The sequence below is a fragment of the Oculina patagonica genome, chromosome 5 (genome assembly GCF_052425735.1).
Source record: "Oculina patagonica isolate OP01 chromosome 5, crgOcupat, whole genome shotgun sequence".
NCBI lineage: Eukaryota > Metazoa > Cnidaria > Anthozoa > Scleractinia > Oculinidae > Oculina > Oculina patagonica.
In genome coordinates this window covers 30,867,165-30,893,867 of record NC_135762.1, presented here as the reverse complement: position 1 = coordinate 30,893,867, position 26,703 = coordinate 30,867,165, and the positions used below count along the sequence as shown (strand labels likewise).

General features: G+C 38.2%; 2 protein-coding genes across 2 annotated transcripts; one reads left to right on the top strand and one right to left on the bottom strand.

Annotated features, from left to right (window-relative positions):
* Window positions 1–30: 30 nt before the first annotated feature.
* Window positions 31–8,428, bottom strand: LOC144654358 (acylglycerol kinase, mitochondrial-like). Its single transcript, XM_078514488.1, has 15 exons — window positions 8,302–8,428; window positions 7,832–7,871; window positions 7,015–7,091; window positions 6,662–6,740; window positions 5,704–5,799; window positions 5,363–5,395; window positions 4,956–5,053; window positions 4,438–4,507; window positions 4,238–4,317; window positions 3,445–3,502; window positions 2,534–2,791; window positions 1,949–2,019; window positions 1,285–1,337; window positions 1,121–1,173; window positions 31–290 (listed from the first exon to the last, which is right to left on the bottom strand). The coding sequence occupies exons 1-15, from the start codon at window positions 8,409–8,411 to the stop codon at window positions 177–179; spliced, it is 1,290 nt and encodes a 429-aa protein (XP_078370614.1). The 5' UTR covers window positions 8,412–8,428; the 3' UTR covers window positions 31–176.
* Window positions 8,429–12,477: 4,049 nt separating this feature from the next.
* LOC144654419 (uncharacterized) lies at window positions 12,478–25,436 on the top strand. The gene is made up of 7 exons (XM_078514568.1): window positions 12,478–12,636; window positions 12,765–12,804; window positions 15,053–15,089; window positions 16,095–16,166; window positions 18,852–19,015; window positions 21,000–21,044; window positions 21,818–25,436. Exons 1-7 carry the CDS (start codon window positions 12,534–12,536, stop codon window positions 22,098–22,100), a joined length of 744 nt encoding a protein of 247 aa, XP_078370694.1. The 5' UTR covers window positions 12,478–12,533; the 3' UTR covers window positions 22,101–25,436.
* The last annotated feature ends 1,267 nt before the right edge of the window (window positions 25,437–26,703 follow it).

Below are 26,703 nucleotides of genomic sequence, written 5' to 3'. Positions count from 1 at the left end.
TTTCAAAAACTGTGTCATGTTTTTCTTTCCTTTAACAAGGCCAATGCCACTTTAATAATGTATGACAAAATTCAAGTGTCTTTTTATATATTTACACTGAGCTAACAATAAATTTTGATAAAAGGCAGTCATTCTGTGTCTTGTCCTATTTGCCAACTACAATTAAATGTCCAGGCTCATCTTTTCTGAATCTCGTTTGGGATGAAGAAAAAGTTAAGCTTGTTTGGAAGAAGGCTTATTGTAATTGTTTTTGCCTCAAATGGCTCGCCATCAATTGAGAACCATGAAAGCTGCAAAGAAAATAATTAATTAAAAGAACGATTTACACAAATTAATAAACTTGGAATGCTGTTTAGTTATGTTATTGCAGAGCTCCCAGCGGCCCGAAGGGCCACAGAGCAGAGCCCCATACCCCATAGAAAATTAACAGACCGGCCCATGCTTTTGGTTTTTCATGGTCATCATGGCTAGCGGCATGGCTCGCGGGCGCGTGCGACGACGACGACGACGACAAAGTTGCCCCAACATGGCGGCCATATCTAGAAATCGGTTTAAGGTTATGGTTAATGCCAGCTTACATCTTTGATATTGGGCTTCCATGTCATGGTCAATTGACAGCTGTCAAAACAAGGTATCCGCTGACCAGTATCACATGACCATATCGCTGGCTCACATATAAAACTCATCGAGGTCGAATGTATTTTTTTGAAGTTTACCGCAGACCTGAAATAATGTTTTTTATTGGATCGCGGGCTCAAGTGCTATTTTTTCTATTATTGGTTAGCAAATTGGGAGCTCCGCTTTTAGGCTAAATCGATTTAATAAAGGACTACCCAAAAACATTCTGAAACCAAAGAACTGAAGTGAATAATAGCTCTTGGGGAGGGGAGATTGTGTTGTTCCAGAAATTATATCCATACCACTCCCACAGAAGGTTTTTTGATTTAAATCCCCCCTCCCCTCTGGAAATTCCTGTTAAGCCCCATACTTTCCTTTAAAAATGTTGGCTTTTGAGACCCCCCTCCTCGGGTATGGACATTTTCTGGAACTGCACATTAAAAGATAAACCAAAATTAATGTTAGCGTTTATTTGAAAACTGTAAATTCAGAAAATCAATACCTTTTGGTCTTTTGGATCCAATTTGAGTTGTTTCACCATCAAGCACTTGTGTCCTGAGTGAGGGAAGCCAATTAAATATATATTAGAAGAATAAATAGCAACTTGGACAAGCTGGACCTGTTTACAACAAGAAAAACATGTAATATCTAAAAGTTATTGATTACTTGATGAATCATCCTGCTTGGTTTTTCGTTTTTCCTCTTTTTCCATCCTCCATCTATTTAACAAATAAAACATTTTAAATACCAAATAGTTTTTTGGCCACATGTTTACTTGTATTAAATATTCAAAAAAGAAATCTCTAAATAATTAAATTAGGGATAGTATTAAATACCTTAGTTAATGCACTAGCACTGTTCCCTCCTTTAATCCCATTAAGGGCTTGGAGCTTATAAAGTTTAGGAGGAGGACCTTTTAAAGTGTGTGGGGCCTAAATAGAGAAAATTCCAATTGGTACTAACTACTTGGGATATTAAGGGAGGCGTGGTGGCCTAATGGTTAGCGCGCTCTACTCCGAGTCGAATGGCCCAGGTTCAAGGCCTGGCCGGGGCGCTGCGTTGTGTTCTTGGGCAAGACACTTTACTCTCACAGTGCCTCTCTCCACCCAGGTGTATAAATGGGTACCGACGAATTTACTGCCTGGGGGTAACCCTGCGATGGACTAGCATCCCATCCAGGGGGAGTAGCAATACTCCTAGTCGCTTAATGCTACGGAAACCGGGATAAGCTCCGGCTGTATGAGCCTCATGGCTCGGACACACACTTTACCTTACTTGGGATATTGTCATGATGTAGGGACAAGTTCGTATGCCCACATAAATGTCTTACCCATTATTAATAAATTCAGTCTTGGAGAGGTCTGATGGCCATAGTTTTACTTTCAGAAAGCTGTCAGTATTCTGTAGAATCAAACAGACACAATTCAGAAAGATTTCTTTAATTTGATCAGAAGTTTAAAGCATTTAGAGCAACTTGGGTTTGATTTAATCCTGACAATCTCTCTCTGGGCAAAGATTTTGGCCAAACTTGGCCGAGAAAAGGGATAGATAAAGATTTGTGCTTGACCAGTCTTTTTTTTTTAATTAATTTATTTATTGCAACACAAAGAACACTACTTACAACACAAATACATACACTACTTACAATGCTACTTACAATACATTACTTATTACATTGTTTCTTCACTACTTTTATAAACATTTTTTTTTTGCTTGACCAGTGTTCATGTAGTTTAAATGGATTTTTCTGGAGGGCAAAAAAGTTGAGTTTGAGGGGGGTGAACTGTCATGCTTTGAAAAATTTGCAGGGCTAGATCTTTTGATTTGATGGATTCTGGAGTCAGAATGGGCACTCGGGAAATAGGTAGGGAGAAATTGTCTTCCTGAAAAGCAGAGTATTGACAGTGTTTTGCACCTGTAGATCCTTTGTACTGAATGGTTCCACAGATAATCCAAATGTTTGGACAGGGCTGGTAATCCAACCATCAATGACGGTACTTCCTTCAGCATCATAATGTCTTTGCTGTGATTGGCTGGTGCTCTCGCAGTTGGCCGTTGCCAAACCATGGGACACAACACTTTGGTGTGGTGTGGTAGGTGTGTCTGTTGACATGTCTGGCGGTGACAGATTCAGTGGGTAAGAGAGCATGGTATTGAGAAGTGGGGGCCAGTCCTGTAAGAGGAAGTTTATTTAATAAGTAAAGACTCCAGAGATGATCTTAAACTTGCAGCAAAGACTTTTACAATTTTATTTCTCTGTTTCACTTCAGTTTGTGGGGGGTGCGGTGGCCTAATGGTTAGTGCCATGGACTCCAAATTGAACGCTCCGGGTTCGAGCCCTGCCTTGGATTCACTGGCAATGTTGTGTTATTGGGCAAGACACTTTACTCTTATAGTGGCTCTCTCCACCCAGGTGTATAAATTGGTACCAGCAAATTTAATGTTAGGGGGTAACCCTGCAATGGACTAACATCCCCTCCAGTGGGGAGTAGAAATGCTCCTAGTCGCTTAATGCTACAGAAACCGGGGTAAGCTCCAGGCTTATCCTCCGATGGACCACTGGGCTCAAATAAAGACTTAACCTTACTCCTCCATTTAATGTTGATTTAGAAGAGATATCACATAAAAACCAAGTAACATTTATTTAATTAATAATTTAAGCTTTTTATCTAACACCTTAAAGTTTGCCAAAAATACTCTGCCCATCATCTTTTTTAATCTCTCTTCTCAGTGTTGGAAACGTGCTTACACAAATGTTTGGTATATTAAACATAAATCTTATTTTTCCATTATTAAGATAAGCAACAAAGCCACAGTGGTACATACCTTGATGGCTGCCACAAGATAAGAAAGTTTTCTTCTAAAGGGGCCCACAATCCAAAATCTAAATTGAATAAAAATTAATAAGCCATAGTGAGCAGGATAATGATGTTTATGAAGGAAATGCCACCTAATGTCTTGAAGACAACATGTACCGTAATGATTCAATTTAGCGCCCGGGACACATTTACTTTTGGCACCTCAAGGGAGGGCACTTAATAATTCGAGACAGGGCGCTTATTCATCGGGACAGGGCGCTTATTTAATTTTTTGAGAAACAACCAAATGTTCAAAACAAAACTTTAATAAATATTAAAATAACTAACAATAACAGAAACTGTAACAGTAACAAAGTGTTGAAAGTTCAGTTACTTTTAAAAGAATTGTTCATTTTAGCGGTAAACATATACATGTAACTAAGGTACGTTGAATGTTCATGAGTTTATCTATTTGACGTTGATGACTTCAGTAGGGGCAGTTATTCACAATAAGGGTGCTCATAAGAATAGGGGCCCTTATAAGAATGGAGGCACTTATTAGAATAGGGGCGCTTATTGACAAAAACGCATATGAAAGGGGGTGCTTATTTGGAAGGGGCGCTTATTGGAAGGAGGGCGCTAAATCGAATTATTACGGTAACACAGCTTGCATAAAACAGATTAAAAATATAACACAAACAGCGGTGATAAATCGCATAATGTTTATCACCGCTGTTTGTGTTATATTTTTAATCAAGTTACGATGGCCTAAAACCAAGAGTCTATTTGCATAAAACAGACTTTTGATTCAAACAACGTACTTATCTTGCTTTTCATTAGCATCTCTGAATGCACCCCAGTGCAGCTTGGACAATGCAAACGTAGAGCGACCTTCATCACCCTAACAAAACAAATCAGGTTCCAAATCAGGTTCCAAATGTTTCCAGTGCTTGACATGGTTGGATGGTGTGTTCACCAAATAAAAAAAAATATGTTGTTATTACAAAGAGTAGGAGAAAACCTTAATTTCCATGACATCCACTGGCTTTATATATCCTTTGACAATCGCCAATGCTGCATTTCCAATTGTCCTGTAAAAAGGGTTGCACTACCTGTTAAAAAAGTTCTCAAATCCCTCTTCAGTTTTAATCCAGTAGCAGATCTAGGAGAAAAGGGAATGAGGGCTCTACCCCTTGCCCCACCCCAAAAAGGGCCCATTACAACTTTTACCCCCATTCCCCCACCGCTCCTTTTTGGGCATTGCTGGATCTGTTGTTGTAATCATCCGTCTATAAATGAAAACTCATGTGGGGCAAAAAAGGAAGAAAAAAGAAAACGGACAAAAAACTTTTTTTAGACTTCAAGAATCCATTGTTTGAGGCTGGAATGCTCCAAAGTAAAAAACATTCCAACAGGCCATAGTTTTGCACATAAAGTAATCCTGTGACATCCGTGGACTCATGATGCCGATAACAATAACAACAACAGGGGGAATACTGCTGGGTAGTAGCCATTGACTGCTTGGGATTTTTTACTAACCTTGCTTCAGCAACATTTGTATTTGAAAAAATTGTATTACAGAGAGAGTTGTGTGTTCCAAGAGGGATCACTCCAATGGGAATCTTGGTAATTTCTTCCTACAAGCAACAGACATTTTCACCAAGAAATTAACAAAATTATTTAGTACTTATTTGTAATAAATAAAATGAATAATTAATTAAAGTGAACTGTCTAAATGTCTGAATACAACTATTAACTCACGTTTTCATCATCATTGTCAAGATAATGAGTACATGCAGCTACTTTACTGATAGTCCTTTGTTTAGAGCGGTATATTTTTTCCACTGCACACATTTTGAAAAGCGCAGTAAGAAAAAGTTAACAACATTCAGCAAGAAGATACTGGTCTTCAAAACTCTATGCTATAGCCTTGCTAATAACAGTACCTGGTCACTTCTTCTTAGCAATCCAGTCACAACCTAGAACACAAACAAGAAATATCAACTGCAGTACACAGTTATAAAAACATCACTTTTTGATTCTTATTGCTGACACAAATACAGCTAAAGTCTTATTGACTCTGCATGAAAATGTCGGATTTGGAGCACAAGTACAAATCATATCAATGCAACAAAGGATATTAAAAACAATTTAACCATACACAGGGGCAGGCATACTTGAATATAAAGCGACAAGGAGGCCGGTAAGGATTTATTTTGATTTAAAATTCAGGCGATTTTGGCATTTTACTTGGGTTATAAATTAGCAAAGTTCTTCATTTCCTAACCTCAAGCAGGGTACCATCTCCACCTGCAACAATAATACCATCTGTGGTTGGATCAATGTACTGCATCAGGGTTTTAATTTGTCCTTCATATTCTGTCTGAATAAAGGCATAAAGCAAATGTAAGACCCAGTATTAATCCAAGTGCAAAGTAAATGTTTTTTTTAGCCGTAAGAGTTCCCAAAATTCAGACAAGTTCAAATCATTGTTTGATATCCTGAGGGGTTTTCTCAGTGTATTACTTTAATGTTTCATCTGCCAACAAAAAAGTCCAAAAAGGTAACTTACCCAAGCGATGGATAAACTCCATTAGCCCAATAGGAAAATCCACTTATCCAGGAAGTTCAGATAAAACTTTCTTTGTATGCTGATTAATGTCAGATGCTAAAACTTTTGGTTGGTTTGAGATGTTATCTTTTGTTTGGATGACAAAATTCACCTGTCTTTACCACAGGATTTTTCCATCTTGATCCAGATTTCAAGAATTTGAGACTCTGTATCTACAATCTTTGACAAAAGTAGTTGACACATTGATGTTGCTCTGCGATTTTTATGACAAATTTACCACTAGTTATTTAATTTCATGACTGTCTGCTAAAATACCCCCTCCCCCCCCCCCCCATCCAATGTTTTAAAATGGTAGCAAAGGACCCCTAGAAACAAACTACAACTTACATTGATTGGGGGAAGGGGGGTTGGAAAGGTGGGGCAAAAGGATGAAATTGGTCCATATAACAATAAAAAAGGGCGTAAATTGACAATGTGTCAACACTTTTGTCAATGATTGTAGATCCTGGTTACATTGGGAAAGCTTATGCTGTGCATTTATCCATTAAAAATGCTAATAACCAGCCCTCATTACCGGTAAGTATCAACTTGAAAATAATATTTTGAGAAATGTTTTTCCCTGCAGATATCTACAAGTGATTACATCAATTATCTATATAAAAGAAATTCCTACCTTGACAATGGTAACATCAAGTCCTGCTATATGAAGTATGGGTTCAGCATTTTTCTTTAACAGTTTATCTGCACTACCACTGAAAAGTGAAAAAAAAGTGTGAAAAAAAATTCATGCTGTGGATAACATAAATCTTAGAAAAGAAAATCAAGTAGCAGTGTTCTAGTTACAAGGACATTTCTGACCAATGAATAAAATGTTGGGTAATGATAACTTTAGCCTGAAGTTATTTATTCTTTTATTTTAGTCTTCACTCTTGAAATCTTAGAAAGCTCAAATTACAATAATTGTTTGTATTAGTCTCAAAATTAAATTCATGTTCAAAATAATGGACTTGCACAACAGTAATGTACCTTCCAGCTGCAGGGTTGAAAAACAAAGTGAGTCTCCTGGGTTTCTTTAGTGATGGTAAAGTTTTGTCACCAAAAGCCTGTATGTTGAGAGATTTACAATTAAATGGTTGTTAGTAATCTGCGTAACGGCGGAACGCGGAACGGCTTTTCATTTCTGTTTTTTTTCTTACGAAATCAGTAACTTTTCAGGCCCTTCTATTTTTTTTGTCAACGGCTTTGTTGACTTGCTTCGACTTTGTATGTTTCATTGTCTCGATCATGATCGGCGCGAGCAAGTCCGAAGGCCGGCCGCGCTTCTCCTTGAAATCCTAACTCAAAATAAACTCGACATCGTGGCTCTAGATTGACCTCGAAGGATAAAGAACATATACATGCCCTTGTTTTGTGAGATATATTTAATGTTTGTTTGTTGGTTAATGTTAAAAAAAAAACTGGAAAAAAATCTTGTTACGCCGTTTCTCGTTCCGCCGTTCCGCTGTTCCGCGTTCCGCCATTACGTGGATTACTAACAACCCAATTAAATAATTATAATAAGATATCACAAATACAATGCACCATTATTTATTGTGAGTAGATAATATAAAGAAAAGCATAAAATAAAGTAATTTTATTTTCAACGCACTGAGACGTATGGAAAGTGCATGCTAAGTACTGTTATTATTATTATAATTATTATTACTATAACTGGAATCACGGAATAAAGTTAAAGCCTTAATTAATAAAAAAATTATTTGTAGTTATCTGAACTAATGTAAGCTTCCATAATTAGTATAATTAATCAAAATGTATATAAGTTTACATCAAAAGTATCAGCTACCTTAGCTTCATGACATAATTCTCTTCTTATCATGTACTCTCTGTCAAAAAATAAACATAGAAATACTTATACATCAATAGATTTGAGCTCAAGCCTACATACAGTAAAAACCCGCGTGTAAGAACCTGCTTTTTTAGAGTTTGGCAAAACAGGTTCTTATATTTTGGGGTACTTACTGGCATTTTTTAGCTTCCCTGTGCAATTCTTGATCTCTAAAGACATCCTTTTTGATAAAATACAGTTATTGTATTATAAATAAAATAGTTTAACCCCACATATAAGAACCTTTTGGGGTATTGAGGAAGCAAATTTCTGCCAGGAGGTTCTTAATTTCTAGGTTCTTACACGCGGGTTTTTACTGTATAAGTTTAATGACCAAAAATTTCAGATCAATCATATTGCTTTATTTGCAGGGTTAAATTTTGTAATTCCTGCTACGTTTTGAAGAATTAAAGGAAATCAGATCTTACCTATACTTATTAGCTCCATAATTCATTAACCAGCCCGCAAATATTGCGGCAGCAATTGACTTTTTTCTATGTTTTCTTATGGTGTAAAACCAAGGCTTTCCATCCGCCATGATGGAAATCCACTCTCTTCCCCAGTCTCTTCCAGTAGCAACTTCAAATATGCGTATCTTTGTGTCCAATAATTCGTCAAACCATCCAGCTCATTTCCAAATTTCAAATATCTCCGCTCTTTCTTTGTCTGGAATATAAAAGAGTCAAAAGAGAGAGCAAGAGAGGTGAAATTCGGGAACTAAAGAGTCAGGTGTAAACGCAAATGAGGTTTCTATGCAAAAACCCTCTGCTCCGCGGTGTTTTGTAAATTTTGAGGTGATTTTGGGGGATTATTTGGAAGAAATAGTTTTTCACAGAGCAGTTATGGAATTTACCCGAAATTTAGAGAAATAAGTGATAAGTAGATGGACACTTAAACAGTCCCCTGACAACCTGGGGTGCTCTTGCGTGGGGTCAACTGTCTAGCGATGTTTCAAAAATAATTTTCTCTCTTCTTCACGACGTTCTTTGGGTGGACTAGTGGTCTCATCTGCCCAAGGGCTTCCGTGTGGCTTTCACCCCCATGCGTCATCGAACTTCTCATGGTGTGAGGAGTTACCACTTTGTCCCCCAGATCATTTGAAATTATTCTGCTTCTGGTTTCGGTTATAATGTGTTTTTTACAGGAGCGGGTTATCAGCCCGCAGCCCAACCCCCAACCTGGAGGACCAGGGGCTGTTCATCGTCTGGCCTCCACCCTTCGACCAATCCGGCATGGTTAGACCTGCCAGGGACCGAAGTCCCCGCCGGCACAGCTCTCTGGGTCATCGAGACACACAAGCTTCACCACCACGGCAAGGTGGCAGCCCAAGGTGAAGTTTCTTTCTTTTACTCCTTCTTTAAACCTGTTAAAAAAATTCATTCAAATTCACATTTATCCCCGCTTTAGTTGAAAAGTTGCTCTGCGTGATCGGCCAGTTTTAATAGAACTAAAGGGCTGTAAAGGCTGTCAATTTTTGAGACCACTGAGGTAAAGTATTCGCTCCTGCTTACGTTCAGAAACGCAAGCAGAATCGGAAGAACAAACCAATCACAATGCCTGTTCTCAGGCCCTCTGAGTGATTTCTTTTTGCTTATATTACGACGCTGACGATATCTGAAAATCTGGATTATAAGCGAAATCAAAACTCTGCTTACGGCTCCGTCGGTTTGTTTTTCTCTAGATCGTGAGGCTCTGCGCTTTTGATTGAGGCGGGCCGCCATGGCGTGGGAGGGGGGGGGAGGGGGGGCTAAGACTGTCCCAAAAATACTCGGCACGTTTTCATATTTGGAGCAACTTTTTCCGTTCTAGCAATTTTTTATTTTCTGTTCAGTTTCAAGACCGGAGATTTCCGAAGATTCTCCGATTGTTGATCGACCTTTTTCTTTGAGTGAGTATTGCGGCAAATACTGAGAAGATCAAAATATTGTTTTGCTATTTGCATAAATTCGGCACATAAAAGGTTTTAATGCAAGACAAAAATTCATCTTTCGGCCGGCAATCTTTTAATCGGCATTTTACTCAAAAAGGGCCGTCTTTTATGCCTTAGAAAGCAAAAATTCCGAGGGTTGCCCTTATTTGTAATTATATTTAAAGATCAGTTTTGTTGTGATTTCAGTTCAGCGATCGTTCCGATCCCTAAACTTTTTTATACGCTGCTTTTTACGTAAACTATGTAACCTTGTGCGTGTAAGCTGTAAAATATTGGTCAATGCGGTGCATGACTTTCTTTCCTTCCGCATTTTTCTACCATTGTCATGTGATCGCTTGCTATGCAGTTTGCATTTAGCGGCCAACATACTTGCTTATCTATTTAGCCACTAATATTCCAAAAGCCGAATATCCTACATGTGGTATAACTACAACCAAAATTGCTTTATAAATAGAAAAACAAAGGTATACAAAGCGAATCATTAATGTAAATTATTTCGTGTTTTGCGGCCGCCTTTGTTCTTTGTGAAGGCCTCGAGCGAGAGGCAAGCCTTGCGGCAAATTAAATACTCCCTCGCGCCAAGCGAGCTCTTTGCGGGAAAACCCAGTTTTGTAAAGGCAAGCACTTGCTTTGTAGGTAAAGCTAAACTAGACTTAAATTTAGAAGTGGATGGAATCATTGGTATTTGAGGACAAATGAAAAATTGTTGTTAAGGAATAATTTACCATCCGCAAAACTCACAGCGGCTAGGCAGTTCCTGAGTTAAAAAAATTGGCGACTGTTCTCGGTTGCAAATTAGGAAGAAGTGTTTTAACCCAAAAAAAACAACCCAAACCAAAAAACAACAACTATAAAACCTACCGGGAAAACACATGGCAGATCTAGATTTTAAAAGCACAGTCTCCGTTTTTTTCTTTTGCATGCTAGTCCACCGAAGGTAGCAGGGTTTCTATTAACCTGCAATCAGGCTTTCTTTTTTTTCGCGGCGGAGGGAAGGAGAAAAAAATGGTTCATTTTTCCGTTGACCCCTCCGCCGCGAGAAAAATAACGCCCGATCGCAGGTTAGGTTTCTATAGCCTGTCGTTTCTCGCTCGGATAAAATAGTTGTAGATAGACCTTTGGAGTCAGTTGTAAAGTTCTGACTTTGCTGTCAAGTTTATTGAGAGGCAGGCAGGTTGCATTCGCAGATGGCCTGAAAATAAAGGAAAATATCTTCGACTCTCAAATTAAATGAACTGTCTGCCTCTTCAACTCCGCTGTTTATGGTTCTATTGACAAGCGAGGATAAACGACAGCCTTGTAGCGAGACGAGAGTGTGAGAGAGAACAATTTCTAGATTTCTCGAGCGTATCAGTTAGCCCAGCTTTTAACAACGCAAGCCGTGAAATTGTTATGTCGTTCAGGCAAAAGTCTGATATTAATTCTCTTTGTCTCAATTACATATCATGCCGGTTGAAGACCATAGTTTATGTTCATGTCTAAATTAATGCTATTTTGAAACAAAAACAAAGACACAAACCGACGAACTTTGTATCGCGTATTTTCTCTTTTAATGCGCTGAAAGAAATTATTTACTCGAATTAACACATTGAAAGAATAATTGTCAAAATGGATCCAAGGCTTATTGGGCTTTGCTTCATAATTTTTATCAATTATATTCTTTACTCGCGTTGGCGTCTTTCATGTTTGCAACTTTCTAATAAACGCCTTCTGAAACAAAAGGCTTTTCATTTTTTTACAGTGAATTCACGCCTACAACAGTTGTTGAAAGTCTGACTAAATTGAGCTTCCTCACATGAATTCATGATTCATTTGAAGTGTCTTCGATGGCGTGGGACGCACGCGAGAAAAACTCATGATCCTATCGCACGCTTCTCGCCCGAGGGAGGCAAAATAGGAACTGCTAGCTTTCAGTCCCTTTCACGGCTTGTATTGAAATAATTTAGAATAAATCATCCAGAAAAATCTCTTTATTTTAGATATGACTATTGCGAGAGGAAACATCACTGTGGATTGTTTGATTATTTTTTTTTGCTATCGGGGTTTTAATTTCTCCGATAAGTGGGTGGTTAAAGGTGTTTTGCGTTTTTTCATGTGACTCTCCTAGTTGCTATGTTACTACAGATCACATTCATACTATAACATTAAAGTATTATATTGTTATGTAAAAGACTGTATAGACAAGCGAAGGCTACACAGTCGATGCTACTAAGTTGCAGAAATATTTTTTTACCTTCAAATTTGTTCATAAATATATTTTTTTTTAATTTCACTACCAGAGCGCTAGTTTCAATTCTCTGATCTTTTTTTTCGAATTTGTTCAAAAACGATTTTCATTTCCTTGCCAAAACGCAAGTTTCAATTTATTTACATAAACACAGCTTCACTCGACAATAAAAGAGTTTTGTTCTTTTTATCCAATCACAGGCTGACACGCCCCTGAAGGGCGGTGCCTGAGTTTTAAGTGGAAGAACTTACCAAACTGTTGCATTCAATTTGGATTGATTTGTTAAACATTTCAATTTCATCCGAGATATCCAAAAGCAAAAGGCGACACCCGAAAATCGGAATTTGTTGAAATTTACTTTCGGTGAAAACGTAAAACGTGAAAAATAGTTTACCGGCCACTCCCTAGGGACGTGACGAGTCCCCACCCCCACCCCACCCTTGGGAAGTGCGGTTTATTGGCTTAGCTCGGGTGTGGTCAAGTCGTGTTTAGCTACCAGAAACATGGCGTCGAGTGAAGAAGGATCAACTCATACACGGACAATACAGAAGAGAGCGAAGAAAACACAAGATCAGGCATGCCAGTTCGATGCATCTCTACTGGAAGGTGAGCGGCATTGTGAAAATTTCTTTGCGTTCACGCACTTTGTGTTCCTAGGACGGCGAACACAATGGCTTTGTGATGTGACGAGTGTTACACAAAGTAAAATATTTTCTTCGTTTCGCATTTTTCAGAGGATGTAGGAACCTGTGAAGCTTGCAACCAAATTTCTGGGTAAGGAAAGTTTGAATTGATTGAATTTGTCGTATAAACGATTTAGCAGACAAGGGTTTGAGGGATTTAGCATTTAGAACTTCTTTGCTACCCAGCGCGTCGTGCTTTATGCCGGCGAAATTTGTCGGTGCACGCTCCAAAGGGGCTAACAGCGACTTTGAACAGCCTCGGGAGTTTGTGTTGTGATGTGGTTTTGCTCGATTTCGCTCCCAAACATCGTTTAGAGAAGTGAAGTATTGTGATGTATTTTTTCTCCAAGAATTTCGCATGTGATACTGAGAACGACGTTTCGCGTCTGAAGTTTATGGATATTTTACAAACAGGAAACGGAGAATCCTTGAAATTCCAAGGGAATTTCGATTAGTTTGTGCGCATCGCGGACTGTTTATACGATTTATCCTGTCTACTGTATTTCTAGATATTATTGTAAAACAGAGGAAAAGAAATCCACTATTTTTAAAAGTTCCTGCTATCGAGGCAAATAGATTTTCGTCGATCGATATTATATCTACGTACTTGTGAGCATAATTCTATAACGTCATATTTTGTTCTGTTACGTATATCTTACATAAAATAAATCGTTTATATCATTTATCATTTTATTCTATATTTTTGTCAAACATCGACGATTGGATGTGGAATAATCTTGATGTATTATGATAGAAAATACGACGATTCGTCCACAAGTTCAATGTTTATATTGTAGTTGTGACTCTCTCAACCATTTTCTTTTTAGCATTTCCTGTAAATGTTTTAAAAATTTCCCAAACGATTTTCACTTTGAATAGAAGACTGAAAAAATGCTTCCTGAAATAAAATATTTCTAGCTAACGATCGGTCACATTTGTGGAATGTATGCAGTAAATCCGGCTTTAAAATTAGTTTTCTTGTAAGTTTCTTTTCTCCTTTGTGGGGGCCGTGTTTGAAGTCCTAACTATAGCTACCCAAACGGATTCTTATATGTCTTGTCAAAGCCCATTTTCTTGGCCTCTGTTTTGGGATAAATTAACCCTTGCTTGGGGAAAACGATCGCTCGTTGTTTTATTTGTTGTTTGATCTGAAAAGGAAAAAAAATGGGTCCTCAGATCTGCATGTGAGGGTTAAAAATTCTTGCCTTCAATTTTAAGTTTTGAGAATTTTTAGGGAAAAAAAAAAAAACAGAACGCGGTGGTTTGAAAGCTGCTTCTTGTAGCTTAGACTAATCTTTTGGATTTGAGATAAAATCCTGATTTCAAAATGAGTTCCATTTTGCTAATGACAGTCATGCAGTGGTGCAAACTAGTTAGATTTTGCTAATAATTTTTAGGTTTTTCTTTTAATGAATTTTAAAACTGTGTTTGCATCTATGTTATGTTCCAGATAAGTTTGATTTTTTCTGTGGCTTGGGTTCTTGACATTATAACCACACCCTTAAGTCTGTTTTGTGTGTACTCCACCCAAAACAACAAAGTTGCAATCAAACATATTATGTCCAAATATGCTAACCAAGTTTTTTGAATGACTGCAATAAATTTCAGCAAATATGCTTTGTGTTTGTATAAAAGGGTTAATTGTGTCATTTTGACTGGCATTTATTGCATTTTGAAGAACATTTCTGCTAAATTAATAAGCTCGGGAAAATTTCTTCAAATTTTGTGGTCATGAAAGAATGGTAATTAACTGCTTGTCTTCATTTTAAACATCAAGCTTTTTCATAAACTGCAGACAGCTGTTTTGTTGGATTAGAAAAAAACTTTCATGAGATTATTTTGCTTCCACCCATAGATCAAGATCTTAATAAGGGATGTTTTGCACTTCTGTTAATAAATGTTCTGAGAACAGGGTCGGTTAGGGGTTTTAGGTATACGGTATACAAGGGCATTTTAAACTGGGTATCTGTATTTTTCCTCAAATTGGGCCTTTTTGGGTTATTGTATACTGTGTTATTCCAATTTTGGTATTTTGCTGATTTTGAGGGGAAATTTTGGGTATCCGGGTACATCTTTTCAGGTATACTGGTATACCGCTTACCCCCCTGGCCGACCCTGTGAGAACTTGTTGCTACCTTATGGGTACTTGATTTCGCGATTTTGGCCAGACAGTATTTCACGTGGTTTTATTTTCACGATTTGGCCAAAAAGTATGTTGAAAACGTTAGAAATGTGTCAAAAACGATTTTTACAAGATTTTTTACAAGTAGGAGAGTTTTATTTTTGAGGAAACTTTTTGTTGATTGTTGTTGTAATGTTGTTGTTACTTTGTATTTCAGTTCCGCAAATTGTCTGTCCCAACCTCATGTCATACAGGTATAAAACTTTTATGTACTATTAATATTTCCTCTATAAATGCCATGGGTATTTATTTCTTTTTCAACTTTTTTTTATTCAACCAGCTTACACTTTATATAATTTATTGTACATGGCAACAACCTCAAGTAATACTGCTTTACATCTTGTTCTGTATACTCTTTTTGGTAATTTTTAGAGGTAAAGGTGAATTTAACTATTAATGGGAGATGTAGAGGCCCAACTGGACTTGGTGCGCTGGACTCTGGACCAAGTGGTCCAAGTTCAAGCCCTGGTTGGGGTTTCTGTGATCAATTGTGTTCTTTGGCAAGACACTTTACAATCACAGTACCCCTCTTCATCCAGGTGTACCAATGAGTAATGGCAAATTAATGCTTGTGGGTAACCCCCGGGGGGGGGGGTTACTTGGGTCAATTTTTGTTGGGTATGTGCCACTTGCCTCTCAGAACCCCTACCCCATTATAGTCATATTCTATGGGCCAATTATATACCCCATCTTAGTCACTTTTGGGTAAATGTAATTTTCATGACCTCAACTTAGTCCCTTTCTGGGAGCCGTTTGTCAAATATTAACAAAACAATAAATGTACGGTAACATTTTTTTCGGCGAATCTTTCCGTTTATAAATCACAACTTGCCAGAATTTTTTTACTCTCAAAATCCCGGAAAAGTGTGACCCCATTCTAGTCACCCTATAAAAAATGCTTGAAAAAGCGACCCCTTATAGTCAGCCCAGCGTGAAAATGCGACCCCATCTAGCGGCACATCCCCATTAGCCTATTTATAGGAAGTGCCCCCCCCCCGGGGGTAACCCTATAGTGAACTAGCATCCCCCCCCGGGGGTAACCCTATAGTGAACTAGCATCCCAACCATGGTGAGTAGAAATACTCCTCAGTCCCTTCGTTCTACAGAAACCAGGATAATCGTCCACCTGATGGGCCACTAGGCTCAAACACAGACTATGCCTTACTTCCTAACTTATTAATTTCCCTTCCTTTTAATAGCTCGACCCAGATGGACACATTGAACGAACTACAGTTATTCGGGTTGTTACCACAGATGATGATGAATATAAGGTAGGGTGAAAACAGTAAATAAGAGACTTGATGTATTGTGTGGTTCCAGAAAATATCCATACCCCCACCATGGAAGGGACTTGCCCTATGACTGCCCCCCCCCCCCACCCCTCTGGAAATTCCAATTTAGCTTCATACATTGCTTGAAAGTTTTGGGTCTTTGTGACCCCCCCCCCCCCCCCCTCTCCTCCCCGGAATTTCCGATCCCTTCTGTGGGGGAGTATGGATATTTTCTGGAACCACACATTGCAAACAACAGGGGAGAGGCATGTCCTGACTGGTTTGCTCAGTTGGTAGAGTGCTGGACTGTTGTGTGGGAGGTCTCGGGTTCGACTTTCAGACTGGATCAACACTCAGGGTCTAAAAAGTGCTGCCTTTGCAATTGCATGCTGCAAATGGTTAGATGTTGTAGTCTTCTCGGATAAGGACGATAAACCATAGGCCCCATGTCCTGCATCTTCAGTGTTATGGTCAGCACAGGACGCTCAAGAACAAACACACTTATCGCAAAGAGTAGGGCACGGAGTTCCCAGTGTTGTGGTCTGGTCTATTCACAAGTATCCATGGGTTGGGTGGTGGGACGAGATCATATACATGGACGGATAGTGGCTGCCAAAGGCGCCTGACGTGCCTATGTCTGATCTCGTCCCTTAACTCTAATCGTGAAGCGCATTGAGCTCTGTAAATGTGCTATATTAATATAAGAATCATTATCATCATCAACAACATCATTATAATTATCATCTAGAATATGGTTAGCTTATGCTGGAATCCCAGTCAAGTGGTCTACATTCAAGCCCTGACATCAAGGAATGACCAATCAACATTATTTTTTTATTTGTCAAAGAACAAGCCTCTTATGAGTTTTGAATGTCACTGGCAGAGAAAATAAGCCATGACGTTTCGAACTCATCTTGAGTTCATTATCAAGTAAATATTAAGAATAAAATAACGGTGGAGTTTAAGTTTAAATGCAAATAGAGGTGATAGAGTACCGTATTTTCTCAGTTATAAGGCGTACAGTTTTTTCAAGGAAAATCTGTTTTTTCTTAGGAAGTTTTTGCCAAAATTGGGGTGCGTCTTATAGCCGAGTATTTTCGCCCAACAAAATCTTATGGCCGCCATTTTACTGGAACTCGCAGTTAAAATAAGAAAAAAAGAAAACTCTTAGTGTTGGTCATTGACTTTTATAATATTTTACAACACTAGAAGAAGAAACAGCAAGTTTCAACGTGAAGTTTGAGTTTATTATCCGGTATTGACGAGTTGGTTTGGTAACAACTGCTTTTGTCAGCATTATGTTGAAACAGAGAAAGAAAATCAAGCATACTTATATTAAACAAACCTTTCTCATCGTGGAAAGTTGATAAGTGACTTTAGAAGACAAGGAAAACACTAAAAAAAGCCTGAGAATCTTTGAAAAACACTCGATAAACAAAGTGCGAAGTGAGACGAAGCATGCTTGAGAACTTGGTAACCAAGCTACAAACTCAGTGGTCACTGGTAACTACACATCTGCCAGGTTACTAAGCAGCCAAGATGAAGCATGAACGATGGAAAGATGTTTACCTCGAGCGAATTTACGTCTTATATCAGCAAGAAATCTTACCTCTTTAGTCAAATATTGTGCCAAGGAGTATGAGCAACATTCAAACATTCAAATTCTGTATGGAGAACTGTCCTTAAATTGATGACTGCATCTTTTTAACTCCCAAACTCGTGGTGCGTCTTATAACCGAGTGTTTTCGCAAAATTTTCAGTTTGGAAACTTGGCATGACAAAGTTGCCAAGTTTGGGGTGCGTCTTATAACCGAGTGCGCCTTATAACCGAGAAAATACGGTATATTAGAATATTTTAAAAGAAGTGTTTCACGGTCATTAGCGTTCACAGTGTTAGTGCGTGCAGTATTTAATTAGGTAAATACTTTCGCACGTATTGAGTCCGCCTGCGTGTTTAGAAAACCAGCACTAAACACGCAGGCGGACTCAATACGTGCGAAAGTATTTACCTAATTAAATACCGCACGCACTAACACTGTGAACGCTAATGACCGCGAAACACTTCTTTTAAAATATTCTAATATACTCTATCACCTCTATTTGCATTTAAACTTAAACTCCACCATTATTTTATTCTTATCTACTTGATAATGAACTCAAGATGAGTTCGAAACGTTGTGGCTTATTTTCGCTTATTTTTACCGGTATACTTAATTGTATATCGAAATGTTCTCTCATTAGAACACTGGCAGAGAGGTGGAAAATCAAGATAATATAAAAAAGGAATCTCATGCCATATAGTTTTAATTTACACTTAAATTATTTTTGAAAGTGATATATGATCGTCGCAGTGAACTTCCAATTTAAGCAATTGGAATAAAGAAGCCTGAAAAAAATTCAGGGCTTCAACGGGATTCGAACCCGTGACCTCCGCGATACCGGTGCGATGCTCTACCAACTGAGCTATTGAAGCCACACATTGGGAGCGAGGTCAATTGTGAGTTTATATTTTCCCGCTAGAGGAGTGAAATGATGCAATGTATATGAAATAATTCATATATGAACTGCGGATGTATATATGAAGTTCATATATGAATTATTTCATATACATTACATTAAATTATTTTTATTGTACAGTTGTTGTTTTGGTCATTTAAATTAATCTTGAATGTATTTTGCTTTTAGGTCACAGAGGCATCACCAGGTCGATATGGAGGACGATGTAATGGAACAGACAATACACCAACAGTGATCGTATCTCCAGGAGATCACTTAAAAGAAGAATATATGATGGCCGATGAAGACTACGTAGACAGATCACACTCACCTCCTCCAATTTTGTTTGATGAGTAAGTCTTTCAGCATTCTCATTGTATTGATGTTGATACATTTATTTGACAAGTCGTCTGTCGCCCCTCATTAAAGTATCTGTCAACGGAATGTAAGTGTTGCCATCAGATAAGCAATGTTCTTTGCCCGGCAGAAACTCGATTCTCTGCAGTTTTATTTATGCATGAAACTTGAATTATTAGCATAACTGGAATGAATACTGAGTCAGCTTTCATTTGGTCAATTTGGACACTTAACGTCTCTTTCCGACGCATCTGTTTTCAATTGTGTGTAACACTTTAACAGTTCAATAATTAATAAATATCAAGAAAATTTGAAAATTGGGCAGCTCAAGGAAAAAAGTTTTGAACTTGCTTCGTACTATATTAAGCAAACTGTGCTATAGGCAACTAACTCTTTGTTCACCTTCGAGTGTTTCAAAAACTCGATTTCCAAATCCAGTACAATGGACATGATTAATAATGGTCTGTGCACACAAGATATTTTTAGATCTGGAAGTGACGCTTAAACTCAGGTAACCAATCAGGATATAGTTTAATGTTGCCCTTTGTTTCCCGATCAATTAGAAAAAAGTCCAGATTGTAACTGAGACTTGAACAAAGATCAAATTTACCACAACAAGAAATCGCTGTGAAGCAAAATAGTCCTGGAGAGTATAAGAAGGGATTAATACAAAATATAAGACAAATTATATTTGACAAGTTGTATTAGATTCAGTAAACAGACCTCTTCTACAGTTGGGCTGTGTAGAACAATTACGAGACCACGTTTGACCTCTGGCTTTCGAGAGAAGTACTGTATATCGTATATCAGGCTTATACCAGATGTCATGCTACAAGATAACACAACTTTTGTTTCAATTTTGTTGAACAGTCATTCAATACAGAAGTTGTCAGCTACTTAATTTTTAACAAAATGTTTTCAGAAAATTATTTAAGACCCCCTTGGGAAATGTCATCGCCTCTGTATCCGTTTATATGAGATATATTTCTCAAAAATGTTACAGGAAGCACTTTGACCCAATGGTTAAAGTGTGCAAATGACCCAATGGTTAAAGGGTTAAGCAGTCGAGATGGTTTAGAGTGCTTACCAGAATCACCGTGCTGTGTTTTTAAGTAGGACACTTGATTCTTGCAGTGCTCATCAAAAACCCAGGCCCAAGTTGTTCAAAGCTGGGTGTATAGTGCTATCCACCCGATAAATCACTATCCAGCGGATAGTGTAACCACACAGAACATACTTATGTTTTGTGAAGACTTATCCAGTGGGTAGTGTTATCCACTCTTTGAACAATAATATTGGGCCCAGATGTTTAAATGGGTACAGTCGAAGTTCTCGTAAGCAGACACCCTTGGGATGCGAAAAGAGTGTCCGTAACTGGAGCTGGCTGCTTACGAGAATGGCTCTCGCAAGCGGCCACTAGAGGTGTGGGCAATAGATGGTTGCTTATGGGAGCTTGCCCAGCTAACAATAAATACAGTGTACTGTATTGAAAATGCAAAAAAACACTGAAATATGGTACTAAAATTACTGTTAAATCATAATGACGAACGGCGATGTAAAGTTGATTGATAAAAGCAAAGATACAGAGGTTGTTAATAGGATTTTCTTTGGAGTGTCCGCTTACGGGAGCTTAAAAACAAAGAAAAAGTCTTAGTTGTAATCTCTGAAAGTGTCAGCGGCCGCTTACAGGAATGTCCACTTATATAATTACGAGAATGTTAAAATACAGAGTTTGTATGGGAGTTAAAACAGGGTTTCAAACTAAGTGGCCGTAAGTAGAGCTGTCCGACTACCAAATGAATGTATTTAATACTTTGGGGTGACCCTGTGATGGACTCTCAACCCATCCAGGAGGAGTATAAACACCCTTGGTCATTTCAAGGATAAGCACTGGCCAAATGAACCACTTCACTAGCATAAAGACTTGAACACTTGAACTTCCTTGTGTAATTATATGTTTTTAATACTGTCTCCATTCAGGACTGAACCAAATGTAAGCAGTGTTAGAGAACCTCGAAAAACTGAGTGAGTATGCTGTTGTAAGAAATAACATTAAAAAAATAGCAGTAATAAGCCATTGCAGTTACACTTATCCTTCTTTCTTACCTGCCAAGGTACTATACTCAGATATGTGCTCACAAATGAGGACAAAAGTGTCCTTAATTTAGTTCTGTGTAACACATGAGACATCAAGGGACTGCTCAGAATCCTTTTTTTTTGAGTAGTTGCACAATGTGGATGTTTCCATAGACTTGGAGCCTTGAACCAACTTGTACAACATAACTGGCAGCACCACATGAAAATACTGCTGAAAAAGCTTTCGTATGACTTGTTGCACTAGGGATTCATCCACACTAGTCAAATAATTGTGCAGCATAATAAATAGTACCACTTGAATAAACTGCTTAATACCTTCATTCGAATATTCACACACAGTTGTTTTATTCCACAGATATTATTAAGAGGCCCTGCCAGGGTAAATTCCGACAAGCCACATGGCCCAAAAAGTAGCCACAGCACATAAAATCAAACCGCGACAAATGACAAGCCTTATGGAAAAACTTAAATTCCGATAAGGACAGGCAATTTGGCTTCAATTTAATAACCGACAGTGACACAGAACATTTTTAATTTACAAGCGACACGACAAGCGACGTGCGAGAACCCCCACCCCGGCAGGGCCTCTATTAACCACTTTTAGTTAATGGTTATGAGATTTCACTCTGGGAGTGAAACTCTTGGGTTTGTTCAAGTGTTGAAAGGAATAGGGTTTAACAAAGTTTTTCTTTCCTTTTAAGCAAAACTGATCATATGAAAAGAAGGAGAACCCACAAATGCGATTATGAAGGGTGCTCTAAAGTGTACACCAAAAGCTCGCACCTCAAGGCTCACAGGCGTACTCACACAGGAGAAAAACCTTACAAATGCTCCTGGGAAGGCTGTTCATGGCGGTTTGCTCGCTCAGATGAACTTACAAGACACTACAGAAAACATACGGGTGCAAAGCCATTCAAATGCTCGCACTGTGACAGGTGCTTTTCAAGGTCAGATCACCTGTCACTTCACATGAAGCGGCACTGAATTGGTTTGAGTGACTTCTTTCAAATGGACGCTGCTGGAATAGCCGTCATGTTTGGCAGTTCGAAGTCTGTTCCTCGTTGATCTGCATCAGTATAGAATACAGCAATCTTTTCAGATTTTAGTTGTTCTTTTATCACCCAACTGGAGTACAGTAGTATGTATGCGTCAAATTTGTAAATACGGAAAGATTGGCACTGTTGAAAGTGCAATGGGACATGCACATCGTAATGAATGTGACCATACTGGCACTGCAGCAGTTATTTAATAAGTAAAGCTGTTCTTAAGCTTAAGAATGAAAACTAGAAGTACCAGTAGCTGCATGAAGTCTCACCGAAGAGGTTGCATCGGAATGTCCAATTTACGAGCATTACTGAAGAAAGCAAGTTCATTGTCGACAATATAAAGGCAGTTCAAGTTTTGACATAATGCTTCTTTGGACTCAAGCAGCATATGGCGGCTGGAGACTTCGTTATTCAATATTTCTCATTGGGAGGTTGGCAAGTTGTGATAGATCCAAAGAACATTCTCCCATGTGAAGAAATTTGGGAACGTGTGAAGAATCTCTTAGGTAAAACATACATTTCTTTTCTTTTTAACCTTCAGTTCTAGTAGTGATCAGCATTTGAAATCTGAAAATATCAAAAATGCAGCCCATGAACTGTGTAGTTTCTCTGATTAGTTAGTACACTAAATGTAACTAATAAGAGATATCAGACAGTTCACTGTAGGGTGTGGCCTTCAGCATGGCATTTTTTGGCTTGGATCTTTGACATCAGTGTCAAAAGAGACTTGAGGAGTGTTGTGCCTGAAGAGAAATGTCTGTTACTTCTCAGGCTGCATGTTTTTGAGCAGAAATCTAATTTATTAACACATGAAAAGGTGTATGGCTTAAGATTCCTTTTGGTGGAAATGAAATACCACAGCAAAAATTGTGAACCACCATTACAATCTGCAGGTTAAGATAGTGTACATAGGTTAAAATTTTAAATTATAAGTTAAGCTCGTTGTTTGTTTTTTTCATTACATTTATTTACCATGTTAAATACCTATTTCTCAACATGGTTAAGTTTTTTAATTTCCTTCTTGAGTTCAACTTTTTTGAGCTTGTGCATAAGTGTTGTGTTACGGTTAAACCAATGCTTTAAAGAATTATTAACTAGGGAATGTATGCTTTATATATTGCACATTCCAATGAATGGAGAAGGATGTGATTTGGGATCTTAAGTTATCAGATTTAATGTAAATATTAGATTCATACATGCACGTTTAGCTGTGGAGTTTATTACAATTTGGATTTTGCAAAGTCTCTTTCTTGTCTCTGAATCCTGGGGCTCTTCTCCAGATGTATAGGTTGTTGTTTGCAAAAAAAATGCTTCCTTGCTCGACCGAACAGCATTGTCACCCTTCTGTTGTGGACATGATTTTGAGATCTTTTGTTTATGAGTCAGCAACACTACAGTGTTTTTGGTTGACCAGAGCCTTGTCTCGGCATACACACAGGAAAGACTATCCATTAGTGACAATTTTATAGTATTTGTGTAGGTAAAACTAATATTATGCACATTTTCAGAAATTAGCAGAAATTGCCTGATTTGTGAGTATGTGCAATTCTGAAGATACATTAATTTTTAATTTAATAACAAAAAGTGATTGCTGTTCATAATTTTAAGGGGGAAATTAGTGCGACTAAGACATTAGGTGGACTTTGGCAATATTCAGGAGATTATGGAAAAATTTGCTGATTCTAATAATATTTAAAATCTTCAGAGGTCCTCAAGTGGTCTACAAATCTTTGTAGTTCCACAAAAGACATTTAGTTTGGTTGCAGTAATTTTGCCCTCTTTAATTTCAAGTTGCTAAAATTAATAACTAATAAAATTATTACAAATAATTAATAATGTATGTAACAGCTATTGTGGTGGGACTTTCAAGAGGGTGGTGAATGGTCCTTCAAGAAATTTTTCTTGCTGAATTTTAGTCAAATTTGGTAAATCTTGTCGTCTCAGTTTTTTGTCACATGGCCAAGAGTCTTGATTTCTTTTGCAAAGCTAAGGAAGTTTCGGGTGCAGAAAAGATATAAGCTTCACTATAGTTACCATTTGTCACCAGTTTTCATGTGTTGCTTTGTTGGGTGATGCTGACTCAAAAAAAATGCATCAGTTGCAATTTTACCCTGCATCAAATAATTTTTTTAGAATTTTTGGTTGTTTTCCAGTAATTTAAATTGTTTGTAGAAGAACAGCTTACTAGCAGAAGTTTTTAATTGGCTGGCCGCACCCAAGATCACATATATCGATCATTGCTTTTTTATAAGCTTTACTTCAGACGTTTTTATGCCTTTGGCATTCTTATTTTATTGCATTTAACCTATTATATGGGCTAAATTGTTTACAGCCTAAAAGTGAATTGCACTGCCATTTAAATAGTGGCATGAAACTTTTAGTTTTGTAATACTGGGTGATGTTTTTCTTTTTTGTGGGGGGGTACCCTGTACTTTCTATAGGATGTGTGATTTGGGTTTTTTGCTGTAAATTATGTTGCATGCTCAGGGCTTTTTTATCTATTCATGATGTGTGGTTTAATTATAAAATTATTTAACCTACAATTTAAAGTGCTATGCATGATTCATGCATTTAACTAATATTTTATTGTGATTTTTTAAAGAGGTACAGGGGACCCTCGCCACTCAGGGGGGTGACTTCCATATGAAATGGACCGGGATGCTTGTCGATTCGCTTACAGGTTTTCAGGACAAACACCAATATTTTAGCCATCAAGTTCTTGTTGCATGTGAAGAATTAAAAGATGCTGTTAAACTGTTTTGCCTGTCAAGATTGATAAAGCATCAAAAATGATATCCTTTAATATTCGGCCCTGCCCAGATTGGGCTCTTTTAGAGGTTTAATTTTAATTTTCCAACAAGCATCTCCATTCCTTTACATGGGAGTCCCCTGCTGGGTCTTCACTCCAGCTCGCTTGGTGCAAAACTTTACCAGATGTTTATAGCCTATGTCTTTCACTTGAGACTGAATATGTGTAACAGTCAAACTTTTTTTGTGCTTCAAAGTATTGTTCAACAATCTTGGCATCATGCACTCCTTCTTTCTGCGAAGTGCTGCAAGGTGGCTTTAAGAGCATGGGTAAAATTTGTACAGTGCTTAAGTTTAGCTTTGAAGCCAATAACTATTACGTAATTATTGTAAGAAGTACAGTAGACCATGCGCTCTGTGAGTGTGTTTGGTAAACATTTGCGTCGGATTTATTTTTCAGGTGTTGATTGCCTGGTGCAAATTCACCTGCTTATGATAATATAACGGAATGAAAATAGAAGTTGAACTGAAAAAGTAGTGTGTCTTTGTGTCTTGACGTCCACTCGTCTGCTATTCTTACCTTTCAAAAATAATAAATTACAAAAATTATCCCCTTAAGTCCCGGCCTGAAAAAGACACCGCTTCCAGGCGGAGCTTCCCCGTTTTTTTTTTTCAGGCACGGCGGAGAAAACATGAAGACTTACTAAGAGAAAAGTCTTTTAAGCCCCCCCCCCCCCCACTTCAAGTCACTAGTCGCGGAAACAAGTGTACTCGACCCACCTTGTGTAGGGGTAGGAGGGCTATGCAAGATACCACCTGTCTGGAAAGCCAAATGGACAAAATTTATTGGCCTTAAAATTTGAGTCGAGACTTTCATATAAGGTGTGCACGAAGCTTGCCTTGCTTGAGAAATGGCACAAGGAGGTTTGAATCTTTTTCCTAGTTTCTTCTCTTGATAGAGTGGGGGCTATACAAACAATACACCATCTTTTAAGGTGGGGAAAGGGGGGTACATGAAGAGACCACCTGTCTTTTTGCAGAGCGGTGGGTCCTGTCTGAGTACAATAGTTTTGCCCATTTCCCTGAGTTATTCGTCTTGGCATGGAGTACAAGTGACTTGATATACCGTATTTTCTCGATTAAACGCCGGACCCCGATTAAACGCCGGGTCAAAATTGCTAGTTTTTAAATAAACGCCGGGGGCGTTGTTTGAGGTCCCGGCGTTTATTTGAGGTCAAGCTAACAAGTAAATATATTCTGTTTGCCACAAATCTTGATTGCAACATAAACTATTCAATCCGTAATAGTGTACCTCTGGGAAATGATCACCTTTGGATACCCAGGGACAGTTTTGCGGGGCAGAACGAAGAGAAAAAATCGTCCCGCCTTGACAAACTGCCCCTTAGTCTCGAAGATCGGTAACAATAAATCAATCTGAAAAATTGGCAGAAAATTGCAGTCCGTTAATAAACGCCGGGCCCCGATTAAACGCCGGCTTCAAATAAACGCCGGGTTCACGAAGCCAAGTTTGAAATAAACGCCGGGGGCGTTTATTTGAGAAAATACGGTATTCCTACTCTGGCCGTCCCGCCCTATCAAAATTTGACTGATCATTTTCAATTCACCGCTACTATTTATACACCTGTGTGAAGAGAGGGACTGTCTGAGTAACGTTTCACCTAAAAAAAAAATACAATACAAAAAAGATGCGACCTCTCGAAGCATCCTGTCCAGTCTGGGTCTCTGACGACACGCACTTTAAAGCCTAGTTTACACGAGCAATTTCTTTGTGA

Coding starts and splice junctions, on each gene's coding strand:
- LOC144654419 (XM_078514568.1), top strand. CDS start 12,534: ATGGCGTCGAGTGAAGAAGGATCAACTCATACACGGACAATACAGAAG. Junction 12,805..15,052: donor GCTTGCAACCAAATTTCTGG/GTAAGGAAAGTT, acceptor TTTGTATTTCAG/TTCCGCAAATTGTCTGTCCC. Junction 19,016..20,999: donor CCTCCAATTTTGTTTGATGA/GTAAGTCTTTCA, acceptor GTCTCCATTCAG/GACTGAACCAAATGTAAGCA.
- LOC144654358 (XM_078514488.1), bottom strand. CDS start 8,411: ATGGCGGATGGAAAGCCTTGGTTTTACACCATAAGAAAACATAGAAAA. Junction 7,872..8,301: donor TATGGAGCTAATAAGTATAG/GTAAGATCTGAT, acceptor ATTTTTTGACAG/AGAGTACATGATAAGAAGAG. Junction 4,318..4,437: donor TGGATGTCATGGAAATTAAG/GTTTTCTCCTAC, acceptor TTGTTTTGTTAG/GGTGATGAAGGTCGCTCTAC.